Source organism: Ananas comosus, linkage group 22 (assembly GCF_001540865.1).
Source record: "Ananas comosus cultivar F153 linkage group 22, ASM154086v1, whole genome shotgun sequence".
Lineage (NCBI taxonomy): Eukaryota > Viridiplantae > Streptophyta > Magnoliopsida > Poales > Bromeliaceae > Ananas > Ananas comosus.
In genome coordinates, this window is record NC_033642.1 from 4,007,137 (window position 1) to 4,025,897 (window position 18,761).

An 18,761-nucleotide genomic window follows, 5' to 3' on the forward strand; every position below is an offset into this window, starting at 1 on the left:
AGTACCAGATAGTATACAAAATACCAAATATATGATCGTGATAAGCTATGCAATGCAAGATACTGAACATATAATCGTGAAAAGCTATGCAATCCAAAAAAAGGAAAAAGGAAAGAAGTCACTGAGCATGACCCGCTGGACCGAATTTGGATCGAAGTACCTACCTGTAATCTAGTGGAGCACCGAGCTCCAACGATGCTCCGACAAGCTACCCGGACCTATAAAAGATCCCACAAAGTCACAATCCACCCGACAATAAGGGCCTAACCCTCAGAGACTCAGAACTATGCATCACACACCTTGAAAACTGTAATATGCTGAAATTTCTGGGTTACAATGCTAATTTTGATCTGGGTGATCAAAGAGAAGTTTGAGTTGGATGTGCATTATTCCCGAGTAATTTTGGATGCGTGGGAATGACTTCTGAAGGTAGCTGAGTGTTTCGGTGCAAATCGGGCGCGAAACGAAATTGAAAAAGAAGTTTCGAAAGCAAGGCTAACTAACTTTGATCAAATTAATCAAAATAATGCTAAAATATAAATTAGTTAGTCCCCGAGTTAAGCTGGTGTTGTGGGCATAGTTAATTACAAGTTTTAGAAGTGTTTAGAGGTGTTAGAACGAAGTTGACGCGGGAAAAGGACTTGGTAGTAATGCTCCCAATTGCAGATTTTGCATTGAATAGCTGCAGGGACTGTTTTGTGAAGCTGCAAGGATGTTTTGTAAAGCTACAGGGACTGTTTTGTAAGCAGAATTCATGTTTTGTAAGGGAGATAATTACAGCTTTGTAGAGGGGTTTAGTTGCAGTTTTCTGGTCTTATCTACAGCCCAGCTCAACCCCAACTGCATACGTATGCAGGGTCCCTCGTATTTATCTGTTTCATTTCTTTTCTTCTTTTTTTCTCTCTCTCTCTAAACCGTAGGGTATTGATGAAGGAGAAGTTGATGGAGATGCTATTTTGAGCTGAAGGAAGGGCTTTTTTGCAGGAAATCTGCTTATGGAGAAGAAGTTGAGGTAGGGTTATCATGTCTTTGGGTTAAGGTTTATGTTAGGCACTTTGTAAGAGGTTAAAATTGGGATATCTTGACTTCTAAAGCTTGTAGAGGCTTAGGAAAATTTTGTTGGCAGCATGTATGCATATATTCATGAATAGTTAGGATAAAATCTGAGGCAAGATGGGTAAATACCCCTGGTTTAAGAGTTAGTATTCTAAGAAAGCTTGGGCTATGGATTTTGGGGTCTAGGTGGTTAATGCTGGAATTAACACTTGAAGCTATACAAAACTGCATAGATGTATGTATGTACATACAAATGTATATGTGCAGGATGGTTAGGAGGGAAACCTGGAATAAGTTAATCTTAATTCCTGAATTAGAATAAGGTTAATTGTTGTATAAAGATATGGAATGAAGGATTTTTAAGTGTTTGCAACTTGTATTAGTATATAGAAGCAATATGATTACTAATTTTAAAAGCTTGTAGTGGCTGCAAAGGGGAAGTGGTGAGGCAGAATTTCAGAATTGAAGTTCTTGCTGTTGGAGCTACCGAGCAAGGGAAAACCAGCTGGTGAAGCCTCCGAATTGAGGTAGGATGATGTATTTACGGATTAGGATGGTGCTAGTTACTTGTAAAGAAGTTCAGATTGCAGATTTTGAGTATTAGGACTCCTAATACCATATAAGACTTAGGAAAATTGCTGCTGGCAGCATATATGTAAGTGTATGTATGTATGTATATACTTGTAAGTGTTTATTAGAAAGTGAGATTTGAAAGATGTTGAGGTTAATTCCTGGTTTAAAGGTTGTATAGTTACATTTTAAAAAGGAATAATCTACAGGTTTTGAGCATCAACACCCCTAATATCATGAAAAGGTTTAAAGAAACCTTGTTAACAGCATATATGTATATATATGTACATATAAATGATTGATTGGAGTAAAATCTGAGATGGACTAACCTTCAATCCTGGTTTGAAAGATGTTTTTTGCTGAAAAGTAGTAAACGGGGGATTTTTAAAGTGCTAAGACTTTCAAGTGTTATGAACTTTATAAAACTACTTCTATGATTATATATATATGTATGTACATGTATATATACTTATGAATAGTGGTTGGGGATAAAATCTAAAATAAGAGCACACTAAACCCTGGTTAAGTCGATGTTTACTTGTCTCTAATGAGAATTAGTGATATATTCTTGGTTACTAAAGTGTAGAGCTACCAAGAAAGTTAATAGAAAGACTATGTATATGTATATCGTGATATTATATACATATATGCAAGTTGGAGTCGAAATGCAAAGTTTGTAAAAATGCGAATATGACTAAAGTTTAATCCCTTTTATTTCTCTATGAATGAAGGTTTGACGTGCTCGAAAGCTTAAATTGGTATTCCGACGAACCTACGACGCGCTAATTAGGAAACGCTTCATTCTAGCCTCGTTTGCATTGAGTTGCGAGAGCTAGTTGTTTATATACTCCGAGACGTTGGTTCTAACCTTTCGGCATCCCTACAGGTAGGTGGTGCTATCCGAAATCTTCGAATCCCTTATTATGTCTATGTCGCCTCATTGGTCATATTTATATATGAATTGACTTATATTCATACATTATAGGGTAGTTGACATTATGTAGTCATGAAATAAGTATTTGAACATATGCCGATGTAAAGAATATGTGAACATAGAAAAATCTATGAATGTGTGAATTAGTAATGGACTATGACAATAATAAACTTGGTGATATTATGACTAGAAGAATTGGCTAGCATCGAGATTGGAATTATAAAACTAGCATAAAGAGCTAGTTAGAATTTAAAGTGTGGCATTGTCAGTTATTGAATCCTCTATGTGAGGATTAGATCATACTCACATTAGTCTAATGCTCGAGATAAGGTCGCTCCTCCTTGGGCGATGAGCTCCGGAGTGTGTCATCAACTGGGTTGATCGTATAAGCCTTCCCAGTAGACGGTCCCGTCGGGAGGCAGCTTAGGGCCCGACAAAAAGGGATTTAATTGGTGAGTTGTGGTTAACCAAGGAGTTAACCAGATTGATTGGGTAATAGTTATTAGTAGCATGCATGCATAAATTTCATATGTAATGTATCATTCTTTCCAGCTTTGTACAGACATTGTAGTAGTTACATGATATAGTTGGTTAATATTTGTTCTTTCTTCTTACCTACATATGCCTCAATAGACCTAGTGGGTGAGTCGGCGAGGTCGGCGGCCAAATCCACTGAAAACTTTTAGTAGTTCTCACACCACTAACCATGCAAGTCTTAGAGCGAGCGGAGCGGTCGAGAATCGTGGCAAGAGCGTTGCACCTTAGTTAGTGGACTCCCGAGTATAGCTGTGTACCCTTTTGGCTTTCACATGGTATATATGATGAAAAGGAAAACATGTAAAATGATGTATAAATGAGCATGTAAATGATGTAAATAACTAAATGTAGTAGTTATCCAGCTTTGTATTTTGTTTAGAGCTTGCAAGATACAATGAATGCATATCTAGTTAGTTTACTTTCACTTCTGCCTGTTGCTTGCCTTCGTGCAAGCCATGTATACTGAAATGTTATCCTGGCTTATTTCTTTCTTTATACATGTAATTGTAATTGTTGAGCCTTGGGCGGACAGGGGAGGTGCTGTCCGTTCGGCCTCTGTGCACGGGCCCGGATCGACCAAATTGGCGATAGCGGGACGTGACAAAAACCAACCGAGCATTCGGTTCTTTTACCGAATCTCGAACCTGTCGGGAATGCCCGGCAACATACCAGAACTCTATGTAAAACCCGTAAAGTGTCCTGGAGTGTACCAAAACTCACCAAACATTGTCCGCTACCTCGAGACACACCTATTTGGGTGTCCTAGCAGCGACACACAAAAACGACGCAAAAAAGTATCTAAACATTAATCAACCTGCATTGGGGTTTTCGAAAAATGCCAATTTGGCTCTAGAATCCAGCGTCAACCCTCCCACTATCTCCTAACACAAGAGATGGTGAGGGTGACTCATACATGAGGCCCAAACACTCTAGCAAACAGCTGCATCATACAATTCGTGATTCTATACCCGAATCGCCCATTTACTCGCATTTTGGGGTCCAATTCGGCGCTGGAGTAACCCGAAGCACAACGAACGGCTCCCAACCATCCCATGCTATCCCAGGAGACTCACTTTTGAGTATTGGGACAGCCACACAATAAGTAGTCCGATTCGAGAGCAAAACTCCAAAATTAGCCGTACCGGGTTCCCAAAAAGTACCGTTTTGGCTTCGAAACCTGTTAAAATCGGAATGGCGAAAAATAGATCTAGAAAATAATTTAGTGCAGGAAACGAAAAAATAAGAGAAAAGAGCACACCGATATTTACGTGGTTCGGCCAACGACCTACGTCCACGGGCGAAGACGGAGCAAATACTTTATTAATGTCGAAAAGGCGGAGTACAAAGAAAATCTCTCAAAAGAACCAAAGCTTAATTAGATCGAAACGCCGCAACAAGCAACTCCAAAATTGGCTTCTCTCTCACCCGTACGATGCATGGCTAAATTAAAGTAGCTGCGGATCCTTGACCGTACGAAACGTGCATAGCTTGGCTTAATTAGAGTATGGCTTCTAATTTGCCGCAACTCCTGACCGTACGGACCACAAGACCAACATGGATTGCTTAATTAAAGCCCCGGCAGCTAGGAGTAATTAGCACATGGCATCTAATCTTGGTCGCGGCGTCATTAACTTGGCCGTAGCGTGTATATATAATACATGTCTCCTAACTAGAGTCTAATTCTAATTCAATTGGAATTATACTTCTAATTATAATCCATATATGCCAAATTAAATCTAAATAATATCTAATCCTAATTAGATTAGGATTTACCCTTAATTTAGATAACTACAAATCTAAACCAAATAATAACAATCTCCACCTTGGTTTAATTTGTAGTTTAGCCGGTATATCGAGATCGCCTCAAAACTCCACCTTGAATTTAATTCGTCTCAATGCTTCTTAACGTTCCGTGCTCCGTCTTCTCCAAACGTCCCATAGGGCCTCAAATGCTGCTAACTGCCACCAAGTCCAAACAATGTTTGAACTTGGCAATAGTAAGGGACTTAGTAAACATATCCGTCGGATTGTCCTCAATACCAATTTTCTTAACAGTCATCGTGCGTTTTCCAATCACATCCCGAACAAAGTGAAACTTTACATCGATGTGCTTTGTCCTCTCATGAAACACCTGATCTTTAGACAAATGAATTGCAATTTGACTGTCTGAATAAACAATCGTCGGATCCCAACAAGAAATAAGTTCTCCAAATAAGCCTCTTAACCACATAGCTTCCTTCACACCCTTTGTCATAGCAATATATTCCACCTTCGTCGTAGACAAGGCGACAATAGGTTGCAGTGAAGCTTTCCAACTAACTGCACATCCACCAATAGAGAATACATAACCTGAAAGTGATCTTCTCCTATCCAAATCACCTGCAAAATCCGAATCAACATATCCAACCACACCATCCTTACATCTCCCAAACTCCAAACAAGTGTTAGTGGTACCTCGTAAGTATCTCAAAATCCACTTAACAGCCTGCCAATGAGCCTTACCAGGATTGGTCATATATTTGCTAACCATGTTCACTGCGTAGGAGATGTCCGGCCGTGTGCAAACCATGGCGTACATGATGCTCCCGGCTGCACTAGAATAGGAAACATGTGACATGTACTCCCGCTCATCATCGGACTGCAGTGATAACTCGGCAGAAAGTCTGAAATGCGCCGCAAAAGGAGTGCTCACCGGTTTTGCGTCTGTCATCCCGAAACGCTTTAAAATCTTCTCTATGTATTTCTCCTGTGTCAAATGCAGTAGTCCTGACTTGTTGTCCCTCTTAATTTTCATACAAAGAATTTTCTTAGCAGCACCTAAATCTTTTATCTCAAACCCACCCTTTAGTAAATTCTTCAATTTATTTATCTCAACTATATCGCTGGAAGCAATTAACATATCATCGACATAGAGTAACAAATATATGAAAGATCCCTTATCAAGCTTTTTGAAGTGCACGCAACTGTCACGCTTGCTTCTGGAATATCCGTGACCTGTCATGGAGTCAAACCGCTTGTACCATTGTCGAGGAGACTGCTTTAAGCCATAAAGCGATTTCTTTAACATGCAAATATGGTCCTCCTTTCCTTCAATAATGAATCCCTCCGCTTGTTTCATATAAATTTGCTCCTCAAGTTCTCCATGCAGAAAAGCTGTCTTAATATCAAGCTGCTGAACCAACTGTCCCTAGAGCAAGTGGCAAAGGATTTGGTGGTTGGTATTCGAGACCCGAGTTCGAATCCTAGTTGATTCACATTTTCAGCTAAGTTTATTTCTAAATGAAATAAACGAAGCGGGTAGCGTGCTACCTATCTCTCAAAAAAAAATAATAATAATAATAATATCAAGCTGCTGAAGATACAAGTCATTCATGGCTATTAATGATAAAAAAACACGAATAGAAGTATGCTTCACGACGGGTAAGAAAATATCATTAAAGTCAACACCTTCTACCTGACTGTAGCCCTTAGCAACTAAACGAGCTTTATACCTTGTATCTTCCACGCCGGGGATTCCGTCCTTTTTCTTGAAGACCCACTTGTAGCCGACAATTTTTTTGCCTATAGGTGGTTTTACCAACTCCCATGTGCGATTCTTATTGAGAGACTCCATCTCCTCATTCATCGTCACCAACCACGCTGCAGAACTGATACCAGAAATAGCTTTATTATATGTGGAAGGTTCACCTTCTTCTTCTGCATCTTGTGCCACTGAAAGAGCGTAAGCAACCATATCTTCATAACCGTATCTCTGCGGTGGTTTAATCTGTCTCCTTGCTCTGCCTGTAGCAATGCTCTGCCTGTCAACTTGTGGGGTTTCAGTTACTGAGGTGTCTGCCAACTGAACTTGTTCTAACTGAGAAGAATTCTCTGACTGAACTATACCACCGGTCTCTACCTCCACCTGCTTGCTAGCACTCGGGGTCTCATCAGAAGAATTACGGTTAGGATATAACAAAGCAGATTCATCAAATGTGACATCCCTACTAATAATTAATTTAGACGATTCAGGACACCACAATCTATATCGCTTAACCCCCGATGCATAACCAATAAAAATGCACTTTTTAGCCCTAGGTTCTAACTTGCCTTCATTGACATGAACATAAGCAGGACAACCAAATACTCGCAAATTAGAATAATCAGAAGGGCTGCCAGACCATACCTCCTCCGGAGTTTTGCAATCAAGTGCTGAATGTGGAGATCGAATCACCAAATAGCATGCCGTAGAGATCGCCTCTGCCGAGAAACTCTTAGCTAAGCCAGTATTAGAGAGCATACAACGAGCTCTCTCCAAAAAAGTTCTATTCATCCGTTCGGCCACCCCGTTCTACTGTGGAGTATGCCTAACGGTCTTATGTCGAACGATCCTTTCCTTCTTGCAGAATTCTTCAAACTCCGACGAACAAAATTCCAAACCATTGTCGGTCCTTAATCTTTTAATCTTCTTTTCAGTTTGCTTCTCAATCATGACCTTCCACTGTTTGAAATAATTGAACACATCATCCTTACTTTTCAGAAAGAAAGTCCACACTTTATGAGAATAGTCATTAATAAAAGTCAACATATATCTAGCACCACCATGAGTAGGAGTACGAGAAGGTCCCCAAAGATCAGAATGAATATAGTCCAGAGTACCTTTTGTTTGGTGAACTGTAGCCTTAAAGCTGACTCTCTTTTGTTTGCCAAGAACACAATGCTCGCAGAAATCTAATTTTCCAAACTCTGACTACCAAGTAGACCTCTCTTGTCCAACTTCATCATACCATATTTACTCATATGACCTAGTCGCATATGTCATAATTTGGTGCTATCAGAATCTGGCATCGAGGAAGAAGTCACCGCTGCTGAACCTGTCACAGTGGAACCCTGTAGAATATATAACATGTCGAACAACTTGGCCTTCATCACTACAAGATTCCCTTTAGCGACCTTCATTAATCCATCAGCTGAAGAATACTTAAAGCCTTTAGTATCAAGTGTGCCCAATGAGATCAGATTTTTTCTCATATCCAGAACATGCTGAACCTCAGATATAGTCCTCACTACTCCATCGAATATCCGTACCCGAACGGTGCCAATTCCAATAACTGTACACTTAGAGTGATTTCCCATCAATACATCTCCACCTTCAATAGGCTTGTACGTCGAGAACCATTCTCTATGCGTACAGATATGGAAGTAACATGCGAAATCCATAAGCCACTCATCCTGTCTATGTGTCTTATCCGTAACTGTGAAGACGATATCATTTTTATTTGATTCCCCTACTGCAACACTTGCTTCTGCTTCAGTATTGGTGTTTTTCTGACCTTGATTTTTATTACCGTTATTCTTCCGCTGCTCTTTATTTTTCAACTTGAAACAATCAGCTTTTATATGACCTTTCTTCTTACAATAAATACAAATTAGATTCTTGTGCTTTGACTTTGATCTAGATGTACCTCTATTACCGGAACCCTTTTCCCGAGACCTCCCTCTAGCGACCAAATCTTGTCCTGAAGCTCCACCTGTCTCGTTGCTTATCTCTATGTCAATTTTCTTTTTTGAAAGTAAAGAGGATTTAACATTATCGAGATATAGAGTATCTCATCCAAACAAGAAGATCTCACGAAAATTCTTATAAGAGGACGGTAGAGAACATAATAATAAAAAGGCTTCATCTTTCTCCTCGATTTTGACATCTATCGAGCGGAGATCCATAATAGTAAAATTAAATTCATCTAAATGCGACTTAATAGAGGTACCTTCCGCCATGCGCAACATGAAGAGACGTTGCTTCAAATATAATTTGTTGGTGAGAGACTTCGTCATGTAGAGAGACTCCAATTTAAGTCAAAGCCCTGCAACGGTCTTTTCATCCAAGACCTCGTGCAATACCTCATTGGATAAATATAATTGTATTGCCGTAAGAGCTTTGTCATCAATTTCCTCCTTTTGCTCCGGCGTCAAAGAATCGAACATCTTTTCTTTTCCTAACAGTGCCTTCTGCAATCCTTACTGCGTCAATACAGCACGCATCTTAACTTGCCATAATGCGAAACTGTTTGTCCTGTCAAATTTCTGAATCTCGAACTTCGTCGTCATCTTAATCCTCAAAGGGAATAGAAAGTCTCTAATACTAGTTTGTTAAAATTGGAACGGCAAAAAATAGATCTAGAAAATAATTTAATGCAGGAAACGAAAAGAAAAGAAAAGAGGAAAGAGCACACCGATATTTACGTGGTTCAGCCAACGACCTACGTCCACGGACGAAGACGGAGCAAATACTTTATTAATGTCGAAAAGGCGGAGTACAAAGAAGATCTCTCAAAAGAACCAAAGCTTAATTAGATCGAAACGCCGCAACAAGCAACCCCAAAATTGGCTTCTCTCTCACCCGTACGACGTATGGCTAAATTAAAGTAGCCGCCGATCCTTGACCGTACGAAACATGCATAGTTTGGCTTAATTAGAGTATGGCTTCTAATTAGCCGCAGCTCCTGACCGTACGGACCACAAGACCAACATGAATTGCTTAATTAAAGCCCCGGCAGCTAGGAATAATTAGCACATGGCATCTAATCTTGGTCGCGGCGTCATTAACTTGGCCGTAGCATATATATATAATACATGTCTCCTAACTAGAGTCTAATTCTAATTCAATTGGAATTATACTCCTAATTATAATCCATATATGCCAAATTAAATCTAAATAATATCTAATCCCAATTAGATTAGGATTTACCCTCAATTTAGATAACTATAAATCTAAGCCAAATAATAACAGAACCCATAAATGGTTGCTTGCTGGTCTGAGCTTTGTATCATAGAGTCCCTAACCAGCAAGCAACGCCCACCTACCACTGCAACAAGCAGCAACACGTCGTTTTGCAAAAAAAGGGCCACAAAGTATACTTAAACACATATATGACACTGTTTTGCATGCCGGACGTCGCGAGGTTTGAACCAAAGTGTCTTCGGGCTTCGTACAACATGTACGAATGCTATAAAACTAAACCTATGTTGTTTGGGACATCCACGATGCTAGAGCACCAAAACCCACCGATTAATTCGCATTCGATCGACGAAATTTTCATCGAACGACACCGTGGGATATGCTTTCAACTCCGCAACGGCTCCCAAACCTTTGACAACCAGTCAAGAGGTTGTTAACAGTGACTTCATGCTATTCAGGGTAGTATACGGCGTCCCCAATGCATAAAACATGCCACAAACCCTATTATGGCACTAAATACTATACAATTAAAACATAAACACGAGTTTCGAGCTCATTTCCTCGATCTGTGTCGCAACGGACCCACCAATCAGTCGATTTGATTCGTCTCAACGTGCTGATGCTCGTGCTCGCTGTCTGGAGCAAAAATGGTGGCTGGAAGGTCGCTAATCAGTGAGAAAACCTCCAATCACTTGATCTCGGAAGCGGCCACGGCCTTCGCGCACACGGACACTTCATCGATTGCAGAGAAGGTGAGCACTGCACTCCACAGGGTCCCAAGAGTGCGGTGCTCACACTTCAGAGACTCGCCGAGGTCTTAGGTGGTTGGAAACAAAGATCCGCCCCAAAGTAATGTCGGGTGAGTGCTTGGGCTGAGCTAAGGCACCTTGAATCTGACGGCCTGCGGCATGGTAGGGCGGGCTTCGGCTAGGGTAGGGTTGCTGCACCCAGGGTAAGTGATTAGCCGCCCTGGTCGGTGGCAGAAGGCAGTGGCGACACGGCGCGACTGCGGCGCTCCCATGTAGATCTGCGGCTAGGGTAGAGCCCCGCACTGCCGCGGTGGCTCGGGGGCGCTTGGGGCGGCGCCGGTGGGCTCCCAGGGACGGATGACGATGGCCGGTGGCGGCACAGCGGCGACGGCTGGGTGGCGTCTCGTGGCTGCACGAGGTCTGCTGCCTATACCTTGGCTGCGACAGCTCCAAAGAGCACGGCGGCACCGAGGAAGGGTCGAGGACAGTCGCCGGTGTCCGCAGAAGACGACAGCGGCAGTCACTATCGGCGGCGGCATAGAAACAGAAGGTTTGAATCACCCCTACCCACATTCCAATAATGAAGAGAGAGAAAGAGAGAGAGGGAGCGAGAGGAGAAATGGTGGCTTTTCCGGCTGCTAGCTCGGCGACGACGGGGCAGCACCTCTCAAGAGGACCAGCAGAGAGTAGGAAAGGAGGCTAGGGTTAGGGTTAGGGTTAATGAAAGCCTAATCCTCAAGTATATGTATTATTACNCTCGGCGACGGCGAGGCAGCACCTCTCAAGAGGACCAGCAGAGAGTGGGAAAGGAGGCTAGGGTTAGGGTTAGGGTTAATGAATCCCTAATCCTCAAGTATATGTATTATTACATGACAAATTAACCCCAAATCCCCCCAATCATGAATTTTGTGGCCCAACTCCCTCTTTAAAAACTCTCTTGCGGGGCAGTCCCGCCCGAGGGTTTTCTCACAAATCAAAGCATCGGTTGTGTTTAAAAAGCAGAAACACAAGTAAATATTGCCCTATTTGCAATAAAAGCCATATTTCTCGAAAACTGTGTATCAGACAAAAATCCGTTAGCGCCATTGGATCCGACACAGTCGGACCATCGAAAATAAGCTATTGGATCATTCAAAACGGAGTCCAGTATGCGAAAAGAGCCATCTACACTCAATGGCCTCTCCCAGAATTACGAGTTACTATTCACTTTAAGTGAAAAGTAATAACCGCATAAAATCTTATTTTAAATTATTTTTCATTGAAATTTGGCGGGCGTTTTTAAAATTAAATTACACAGGGTAACATTTAAAAGATGTCAAATTATATAGGAAAAAATCTCAATCCTCACAAATATATTAAAAATTCAAACTTTTATATATAATCTAATATAGTGTAAGTTACTTGATATAAAATTATTTTTTAATATAATATTATCTATAACAAAAATAATATATATATATATATATATATATATAGAGAGAGAGAGAGAGAGAGAGAGAGAGAGATAGAGAGGGAGAGAGTTGCGCTAGAATACTATCGATAGCAAAAAACTCTTTTTGCTATTAAGTTTTTAGCCTTTGGATTAATTTTTTCATCATTTCTAACCATTGGATTAAATATTATAACCCAGTAGGGACCACTCAACCCTAAGGGACTAATATCATCCAAACTCTACAATTTCTCACCCAAAGAGCCTTTTGTTATTAATAGTATTCCAGCCCATCTCTCTCTCTCTCTCTCTCTCTCTCTCTCTCTCTCTCTCTCTCTCTCTATATATATATATATATATATATATAGAGTCCGGCTACTATACTCTTATGAATACAATCGTCCTCGTACTCATAAGTTATTTTCGATGATAGAACTTCCGAATCGACGATCCATACCGTTAAATATTATCTAGAGCATATAAAACTTTTAGATATCAAATTTCATAAATTTTCAACATCATTTACCTTACGATCGAAAACTCACAAAATTGACAATTTTTAACGGCCGGTATGGGATACTTACTAATTTAATGGTGTAAAAAAATTAGAATAGGTTGAATTTTTGATAGAAAATTCTATTCACTATCTAGATAAAGATCAATAACTCCGATCTTAAATTGAAAAATCTGATCGTCTATTTTTAGGACGTCGTTCGATTTTGACCGTACATTTTATCCCCGTTTGATGAACTTTATTATGATTTCGAAAAATTACGAAATTTTTTTTTAGAAGTTTCAAATACTCTAGGTCATATTTAACGGAATGGATCGTCAATTCGGAAGCCCTATCATCGAAAACAACTTATGAGTACGAAGGGCCCATATATATATATATATATATATATATATATTATATATATATATATATATATATATATATAGTATAACATCATATAATTCATGTTACAATTAGTTGATACTAAATAAACATACACTAAAATTTACTATAAAATATAACTTTCATAAACTATCAATTTAATGCATAATGTAATATGATAATATTATCTTATAATAATGGATAAATAACATAATAATAAATTTTCACATTAATATAGATTAAATTACATAATATATTTTATAACAATAATAATATAATAATAATAGTAATAATGGTACATTACAAATATATGTGTGTGCGCGTGTGTGTATAACGAGGAATGACAAAGTTGTTCCACGGGATAGAAAGAGCTATTTTAATGGGTTGTTCTTGAACAACCCATCAAGATGGGAACTAACTAGTGGTTCCATCAATTTCTTTTTGAATTTAGGCAAACTCGGGGGCTATATCTCCCTTGTTTCAAGGATATCCCCCAACGAAACGAAGCCTTAGGTTGTAAATATATATTCATGTCTAGTCATCACATGAGCAGCGGATGACTCCCTTGTATTTTGTTTATATATCAATACAAAACCTAGATGGGGTGCTCCTTTTGCTGTCTGTCTTTACGTACACCTTTTTCATTTGCAATGTTTAATTGATAACATCCCATAAATTACTGTATTTGATAATAATATCAAGGTACCTGCTAGTTACATCTTGGTTGAACAAGGCAACTTGTATCATATTTGCATTTTGAAACATTCTTTCTTTTTTCGCAGATAAGCTATCATGATGACTGATTTACTTTTTGTTATTCGATACAGCTACTCACAAGCTACATAACAAATGCCCACGGTGAACACATTTAATGAACATTATATGGTAAACTCACTACTTCAATTACCATCATTTTACCCAAACAAGGCAGGTAACGAAGAAGAAAAAGGGGTCCAAGTAATGCATATGCCGTCGGCAATATTTAGAATTCTGTGACATCACACAACTAGATGGCAGAGGAAGGATACTCGAATTTTGTAGTAGATCTAGAAATTCTGATTTCCTACAAAAGTATAGAATTTGGTCAAGCAGCATTAAAACCCAAAAACGAAGGAGAATAAATGAAGAAACACAAAAAAGAAGACAGAAGGGAGAGTACAAAAAGACTAACCTGCAATAGGTGTGGTTGCACGCTTGTTCGTGGTTCAAAGTTAAATATGAAGTCTATCAACTGAAACGTCTTGAGCAGTCAACATCTTCAATTTCTGCAGTTAAGCAGTCAAAGTATGTTTTCAGTCAAACGTTCAACTCGTGAGTTCACTTGGTAATATCGACTTGACTTTTTGGCCATACAGAACACAAAAAATCGGTAAAATACTGTACTCAAGTAGATTAATATGCAAAGAACAAAAACTAGCTAACTGCTCCATTACAAAAGGCATCAATGAAGGTATTATCGAAGTTCGCGAATACGTAATTTCTGAAGGAGTAAGGATAGTGGATGGTTTTCTCAAGATGTAAAAGATAACAAAAGAAATTGATATAAATGACAACAGTTATCTCTCTGTCTCACTAAGCTATTATGCCAGAAACAAAGACAAATCATGTAAAACACATTGCTTGCGATATTACCTTTAAAATATGAAATCGGGATATTCATTAATGACCACTCAACTCACCGTGATAAATTGAGGAGGATCATCTAGACTAGAAGATCCAAGGATAACTTCCCTCTTAAGTTTCGAAGTGAGCTTGTGTACCACGCGTAACTAATCAGAGCATTTGAATAATAAGTTTGTACGAAAACTTGAATAAACTATATGAACAATTTGCAAGAAGAATCTACCTCAGATCTAGTAGCTCCTCCAATCATAAAGATAAAAATACGCTGCCCCATTCTCTTAAAGTCACTAGATGCATGTCTTAATACCGAATCACTGTGGAAGTCCAACGGCCAAGTACATCCATCAAGCAAATTATATATGAGCTGAAACTTTAGATGCTTTTCAACAAGTTTCACTTTGAGGATAAAACCTTCAGATACCTTGAATAACCATCATCTGAGTTGCGACTCTTAGCCCATGTTGGAGTCCTCCTGGATCTCATTGAGTGTGCAGGCTGACCTTGAGTTGTCCGGACTGATGCACTCTGTGACGACCCATGAACAGTTGGACTTGGCTCATTCATACATGGGTACCCATCTTGCGGTAGTTCGCCTTTGCTTAGTTTCCCAATCAGCTCCTATAAAACAGGAAATAACGTTCTGAGCAACATTAAGAGCTTATGCAAACAAATAAGTAACACACCTGACATAGAAAGTTTCGGTCAAATAATTCAGTTGAATATAGGATTCACTAATATTTATGATTTAAATTGGTTTCCTTTGTAAGGGTATCAAGTTGAGCCCATGATGAGCCAAGTTGAGTGCAATTAAATTTAATTAAAGGTTCAGTTAGGAGTGTTCTAAATGTTCAAGGCTTTATCTCCTAAAAAGGGGTCTTGAAAAATACAAAGGGGCTTTGCTAACTCCTCTCAAAGAGTTAGATAACACCTCTTGAATTTGTTTTATTTTGTTTCGGAAGTGCATCATATTGAGCATATAATGAGTCAACTTGGATACAACTGGGTCATTAAAGGCCACTTAATGATTCGACTGGTTATTTATGGTTAGATCCAAGTTTGATTCTTAGGGATTTTTAGAAAAGTACCCTGCTTATCTTCGTGTACATTCCTTCTAATTAGTACATGGAACAATATTTGGATAGATTGCTGCAAAAGAGTCATAACGAAGAAGTCGACTTGAATTCAAGTTAGGTGGTCATGTCAGTAGTGCGTAAGAATCCGAGGTGGGAAAATATTTTAGTAGCATTAGAAGAGGGATCCAACTCCACAGAGCTAGGAAAGAAGTAAATTAATAAAACGACCTCTTCAAGTTGTAGATTTTCTTCTGCCGTATCATTCTTGTGGTCTCTCTGTGCCCACCCTGAAACTGACCCACAGTACAGCCTCATTCACTTCACAATGCCCTACTGCTATTACTTACATAATTTTTCTACAGTCATGGCTCATCTCAATCTAGAATTTAGCAGATATCACAGCAATTTCTGCAAGACTGCAACAAAAGACCATTTTGGATCTGAATTCCTAATTGGAGGAAGATACGGGACAACCAATTTGACAGTAGATCAATCAACATACCAGTTGTCGTTAAGTTAATTGTTGCAAGAAAGACTAATCGTCCTACGCTGGTTGCTGCACAAATATAGAATCACAAGGGAGATGATCTGAAAATGGGTCATCTTCATCTCCAAGGGCCTCAACAATCTCAAAAGTTACTTTAATACCAATAAATTAGAAATTTCTTCTTTGAACACACACTTCACTTCAAGGGAGAGCACCCAATTCTCCTTGAGGGAAATGGAAAAAGTAGAACATTACTTCTTAATCTCTTCGCAGAATCCATTACAATACGGGAAAAATATGTCCATATAGACTAAACCCCTGTAGTAAGTCAACTTTGATTTGGATTTGTCTAGAGTAGAAGTCAAAAGCCATAATTGAGATAAGATGCCAGCATGAATAAACTACGTAATACCAAAAGCAGTCAACCACATGGGAACCTATGGTCGGTAGCTTGACACAATCACCTCAACTAACTCAAGAAAAGTTGACTTGCATTGACAATTAAGAGGTTATCTGATCTTCATTTGGTTGGTCAGATGGGAACGAGAAATAATTTGGAATCCCTAATTTTTATACATCAACGTATGGACTTATGAAAATATGTTCAAGATGAGGTCGCATGGTACTTTCCTTTATGAGTTAAGATTCTTAATGAGAAATGACTGTAGAAGTTCTAAATTAAACCTATATGAGTTTTTGTGGTATGAAAACTAAATCAAATTAAAACATAGCGATGACGCAATATTAGAGATATATCAAAGTAATTGCTTTCATTGTTTTTGATCTATATTGAACATGGAGTGATAAAGAAAATAATTATTCATTGAATAAATCTAGATTCATCAAATTTCACATCATCATTTATGTGTTTTTGCAATTACTGCACTCAACAATAATTTTGTTGCTGTTTTCTGTGATCAGTCATTTATTAGTTATCATATGGGCCTGATAGAAGTGTGTATTTTTTGTTAGTTATAGTTCTGTCACTTAATTGCTGAGGTAACAAAAAATATTTTTGCAAGGTATGTAGATGATAGAAATAATTCTGCAACATGTTTATTTAAGAAGAAGCGACTAACTAAAAAAAAAGAAGCAAGCATTACTTTATTTTGTTCAATGCCCGGAAGAAGAATCCTTGGACAAAGATGATAGAGAAAGCTAAGAAAAATAAGAACTCGCGATGCATGAAAGAGAAACACACAAAGGGAAAAAAAAAAAAAAAAAAAAAAAAAAAAAAATCCTTGGAAGAAGGTGATAAAATGGGATGACCTGGACAAAATTACCTTATTAACTCAATACAAACAAGCTCTAATTGAACTATTATGTACCTCTATCATTGGATAAAACCGAGAAAGTGCCCATGTTTCTTCCTCATCATTTCGTTCTTTTCTCGCTGCATTTTTCTTCTGATAAAGCAGTTATAAGAATTAGTTCAGTGGAAGAATATGGAATCAAAGCACGTATCAATAAACAATGATGATTTTTTTACCTTGTGAGTGTCAAATTTGAGAGAGAAACTACCTCGTGATTCCTTTTGTCTATCTAATCCTCCCAAGTACTTCAAATTACTTACCGTCTTCATATCCTCCGGTGATAACTTTGCCAGCTGAAAGGAAAGATGATTTGGTATTCCTGTTTCCTTCGATATTATAAATACATAAATGGAAATGGCAAGCACTATCCAATCTGAATCCTGAATCAAATGATGACCATATTTATCTAAAAGCATGCAAAAAATGTCAACTATGTTCCATTTAAGCTGAAACCAAATTAAACCATGTCTCAATCATCATCTACAATTAGGAAAAGCAGGTCTGCTGAAGGATTTGGTGGATGATTATGTCTTGCCATATACTATACATGCCTTTATGACTTTACCTTACAGTCCTTCATATAGTTCTACAGGCCATAGTCCTGTTTTAGCCATATCTAAATTGTTATTAGCTCCCATTCACAGCTTCCTACATTGTATCCACCCTTTTTTTTACACTCTAATTGCATTATCAAGTCATCACAAAACAAGAAAAGGACAGTTCCAGGCTTGCAGCACTAACATTCCAGAACTGAGAACTGGGTATGTTCTTTATTTTGTTATGCTCTCATCATGGGAAATAAGCTACGATAGCAACACTATCTAATTTCGTTTAGGAGTTCAGCACAAGGATTTAAGTAACGTGGCACGAGGACGTGCCAAAAATTTGCTAGCACGGTACGGCAAGGTGTGTGTCAGGCTTTGCCGATGCGTGCCGGTCAAAAAAATATATATGTGCTGACACATAATGGCATGACATATTTATTTTCTTTAGCAATAAAATACTTTAATTGCTTCTATATTGATAAATAAGAAATTAAATTATAAATTTTTAATTTAACAAAAGAAAAAAGAAAAAGCCAAACGAAAAAGGCAAAAAGCCAAAAAGCATTAGCCAAAAAGCAAAAAAAAAAAATTGACAAAAAGACAACACAATGTCAAAAAACAAGAGAAAAGTGAAAAAAAAAAGGTAATATAGGTGGCCCGGGGGAGGGGGGGTTGCTCTGTATCCTAGAGAACAAAAAACAAAAGAAAAAACCCAAAAAAAAAGCCAAAAAGCCAAAAAAAAAAAAAAGAAAGCGCTGCACGCCGGTAAGTGTCGCGGCACGCACCGGCATGCCGCGTTGTCTCGTGCAGCACGCATATGTGCGCCGCGAGACTGGGGGTGAGGGGGGGG

The 18,761-nt window shown here is 38.7% G+C and overlaps 1 protein-coding gene and 1 long non-coding RNA gene across 5 annotated transcripts in view; one reads left to right on the forward strand and one right to left on the reverse strand.

Moving 5' to 3' along the window:
* LOC109727577 overlaps positions 863-18,761 on the forward strand; it is a 21,964-nt gene continuing 4,065 nt past the window's right edge. The window contains exons 1-4 of one of the 3 annotated variants that reach the window (XR_002220796.1): positions 863-1,012; positions 1,481-1,583; positions 2,358-2,512; positions 13,698-13,755. This is a non-coding gene — a long non-coding RNA (uncharacterized LOC109727577). Of the gene's footprint in view, positions 1,013-1,480; positions 1,584-2,357; positions 2,513-3,193; positions 3,501-13,697; positions 13,771-18,761 lie in introns of those variants that run through there. The other 2 variants (XR_002220795.1, XR_002220794.1) reach the window with 2 other exon arrangements.
* The window catches only part of LOC109727576 (SNARE-interacting protein KEULE-like), a 110,946-nt gene continuing 105,702 nt past the window's right edge, over positions 13,518-18,761 (reverse strand). Inside the window, exons 16-22 of one of the 2 annotated variants that reach the window (XM_020257726.1) lie at positions 17,543-17,659; positions 17,382-17,459; positions 14,915-15,111; positions 14,717-14,807; positions 14,550-14,639; positions 14,042-14,135; positions 13,518-13,933 (exon numbers count right to left, since the gene is read on the reverse strand). In XM_020257726.1, the coding sequence (XP_020113315.1) occupies positions 14,082-14,135; positions 14,550-14,639; positions 14,717-14,807; positions 14,915-15,111; positions 17,382-17,459; positions 17,543-17,659 (627 nt within the window). In that variant the 3' untranslated portion in view covers positions 13,518-13,933; positions 14,042-14,081. The remainder of the gene's footprint in view (positions 13,934-14,041; positions 14,136-14,549; positions 14,640-14,716; positions 14,808-14,914; positions 15,112-17,381; positions 17,460-17,542; positions 17,660-18,761) is intronic. The other variant, XM_020257727.1, reaches the window with a different exon arrangement.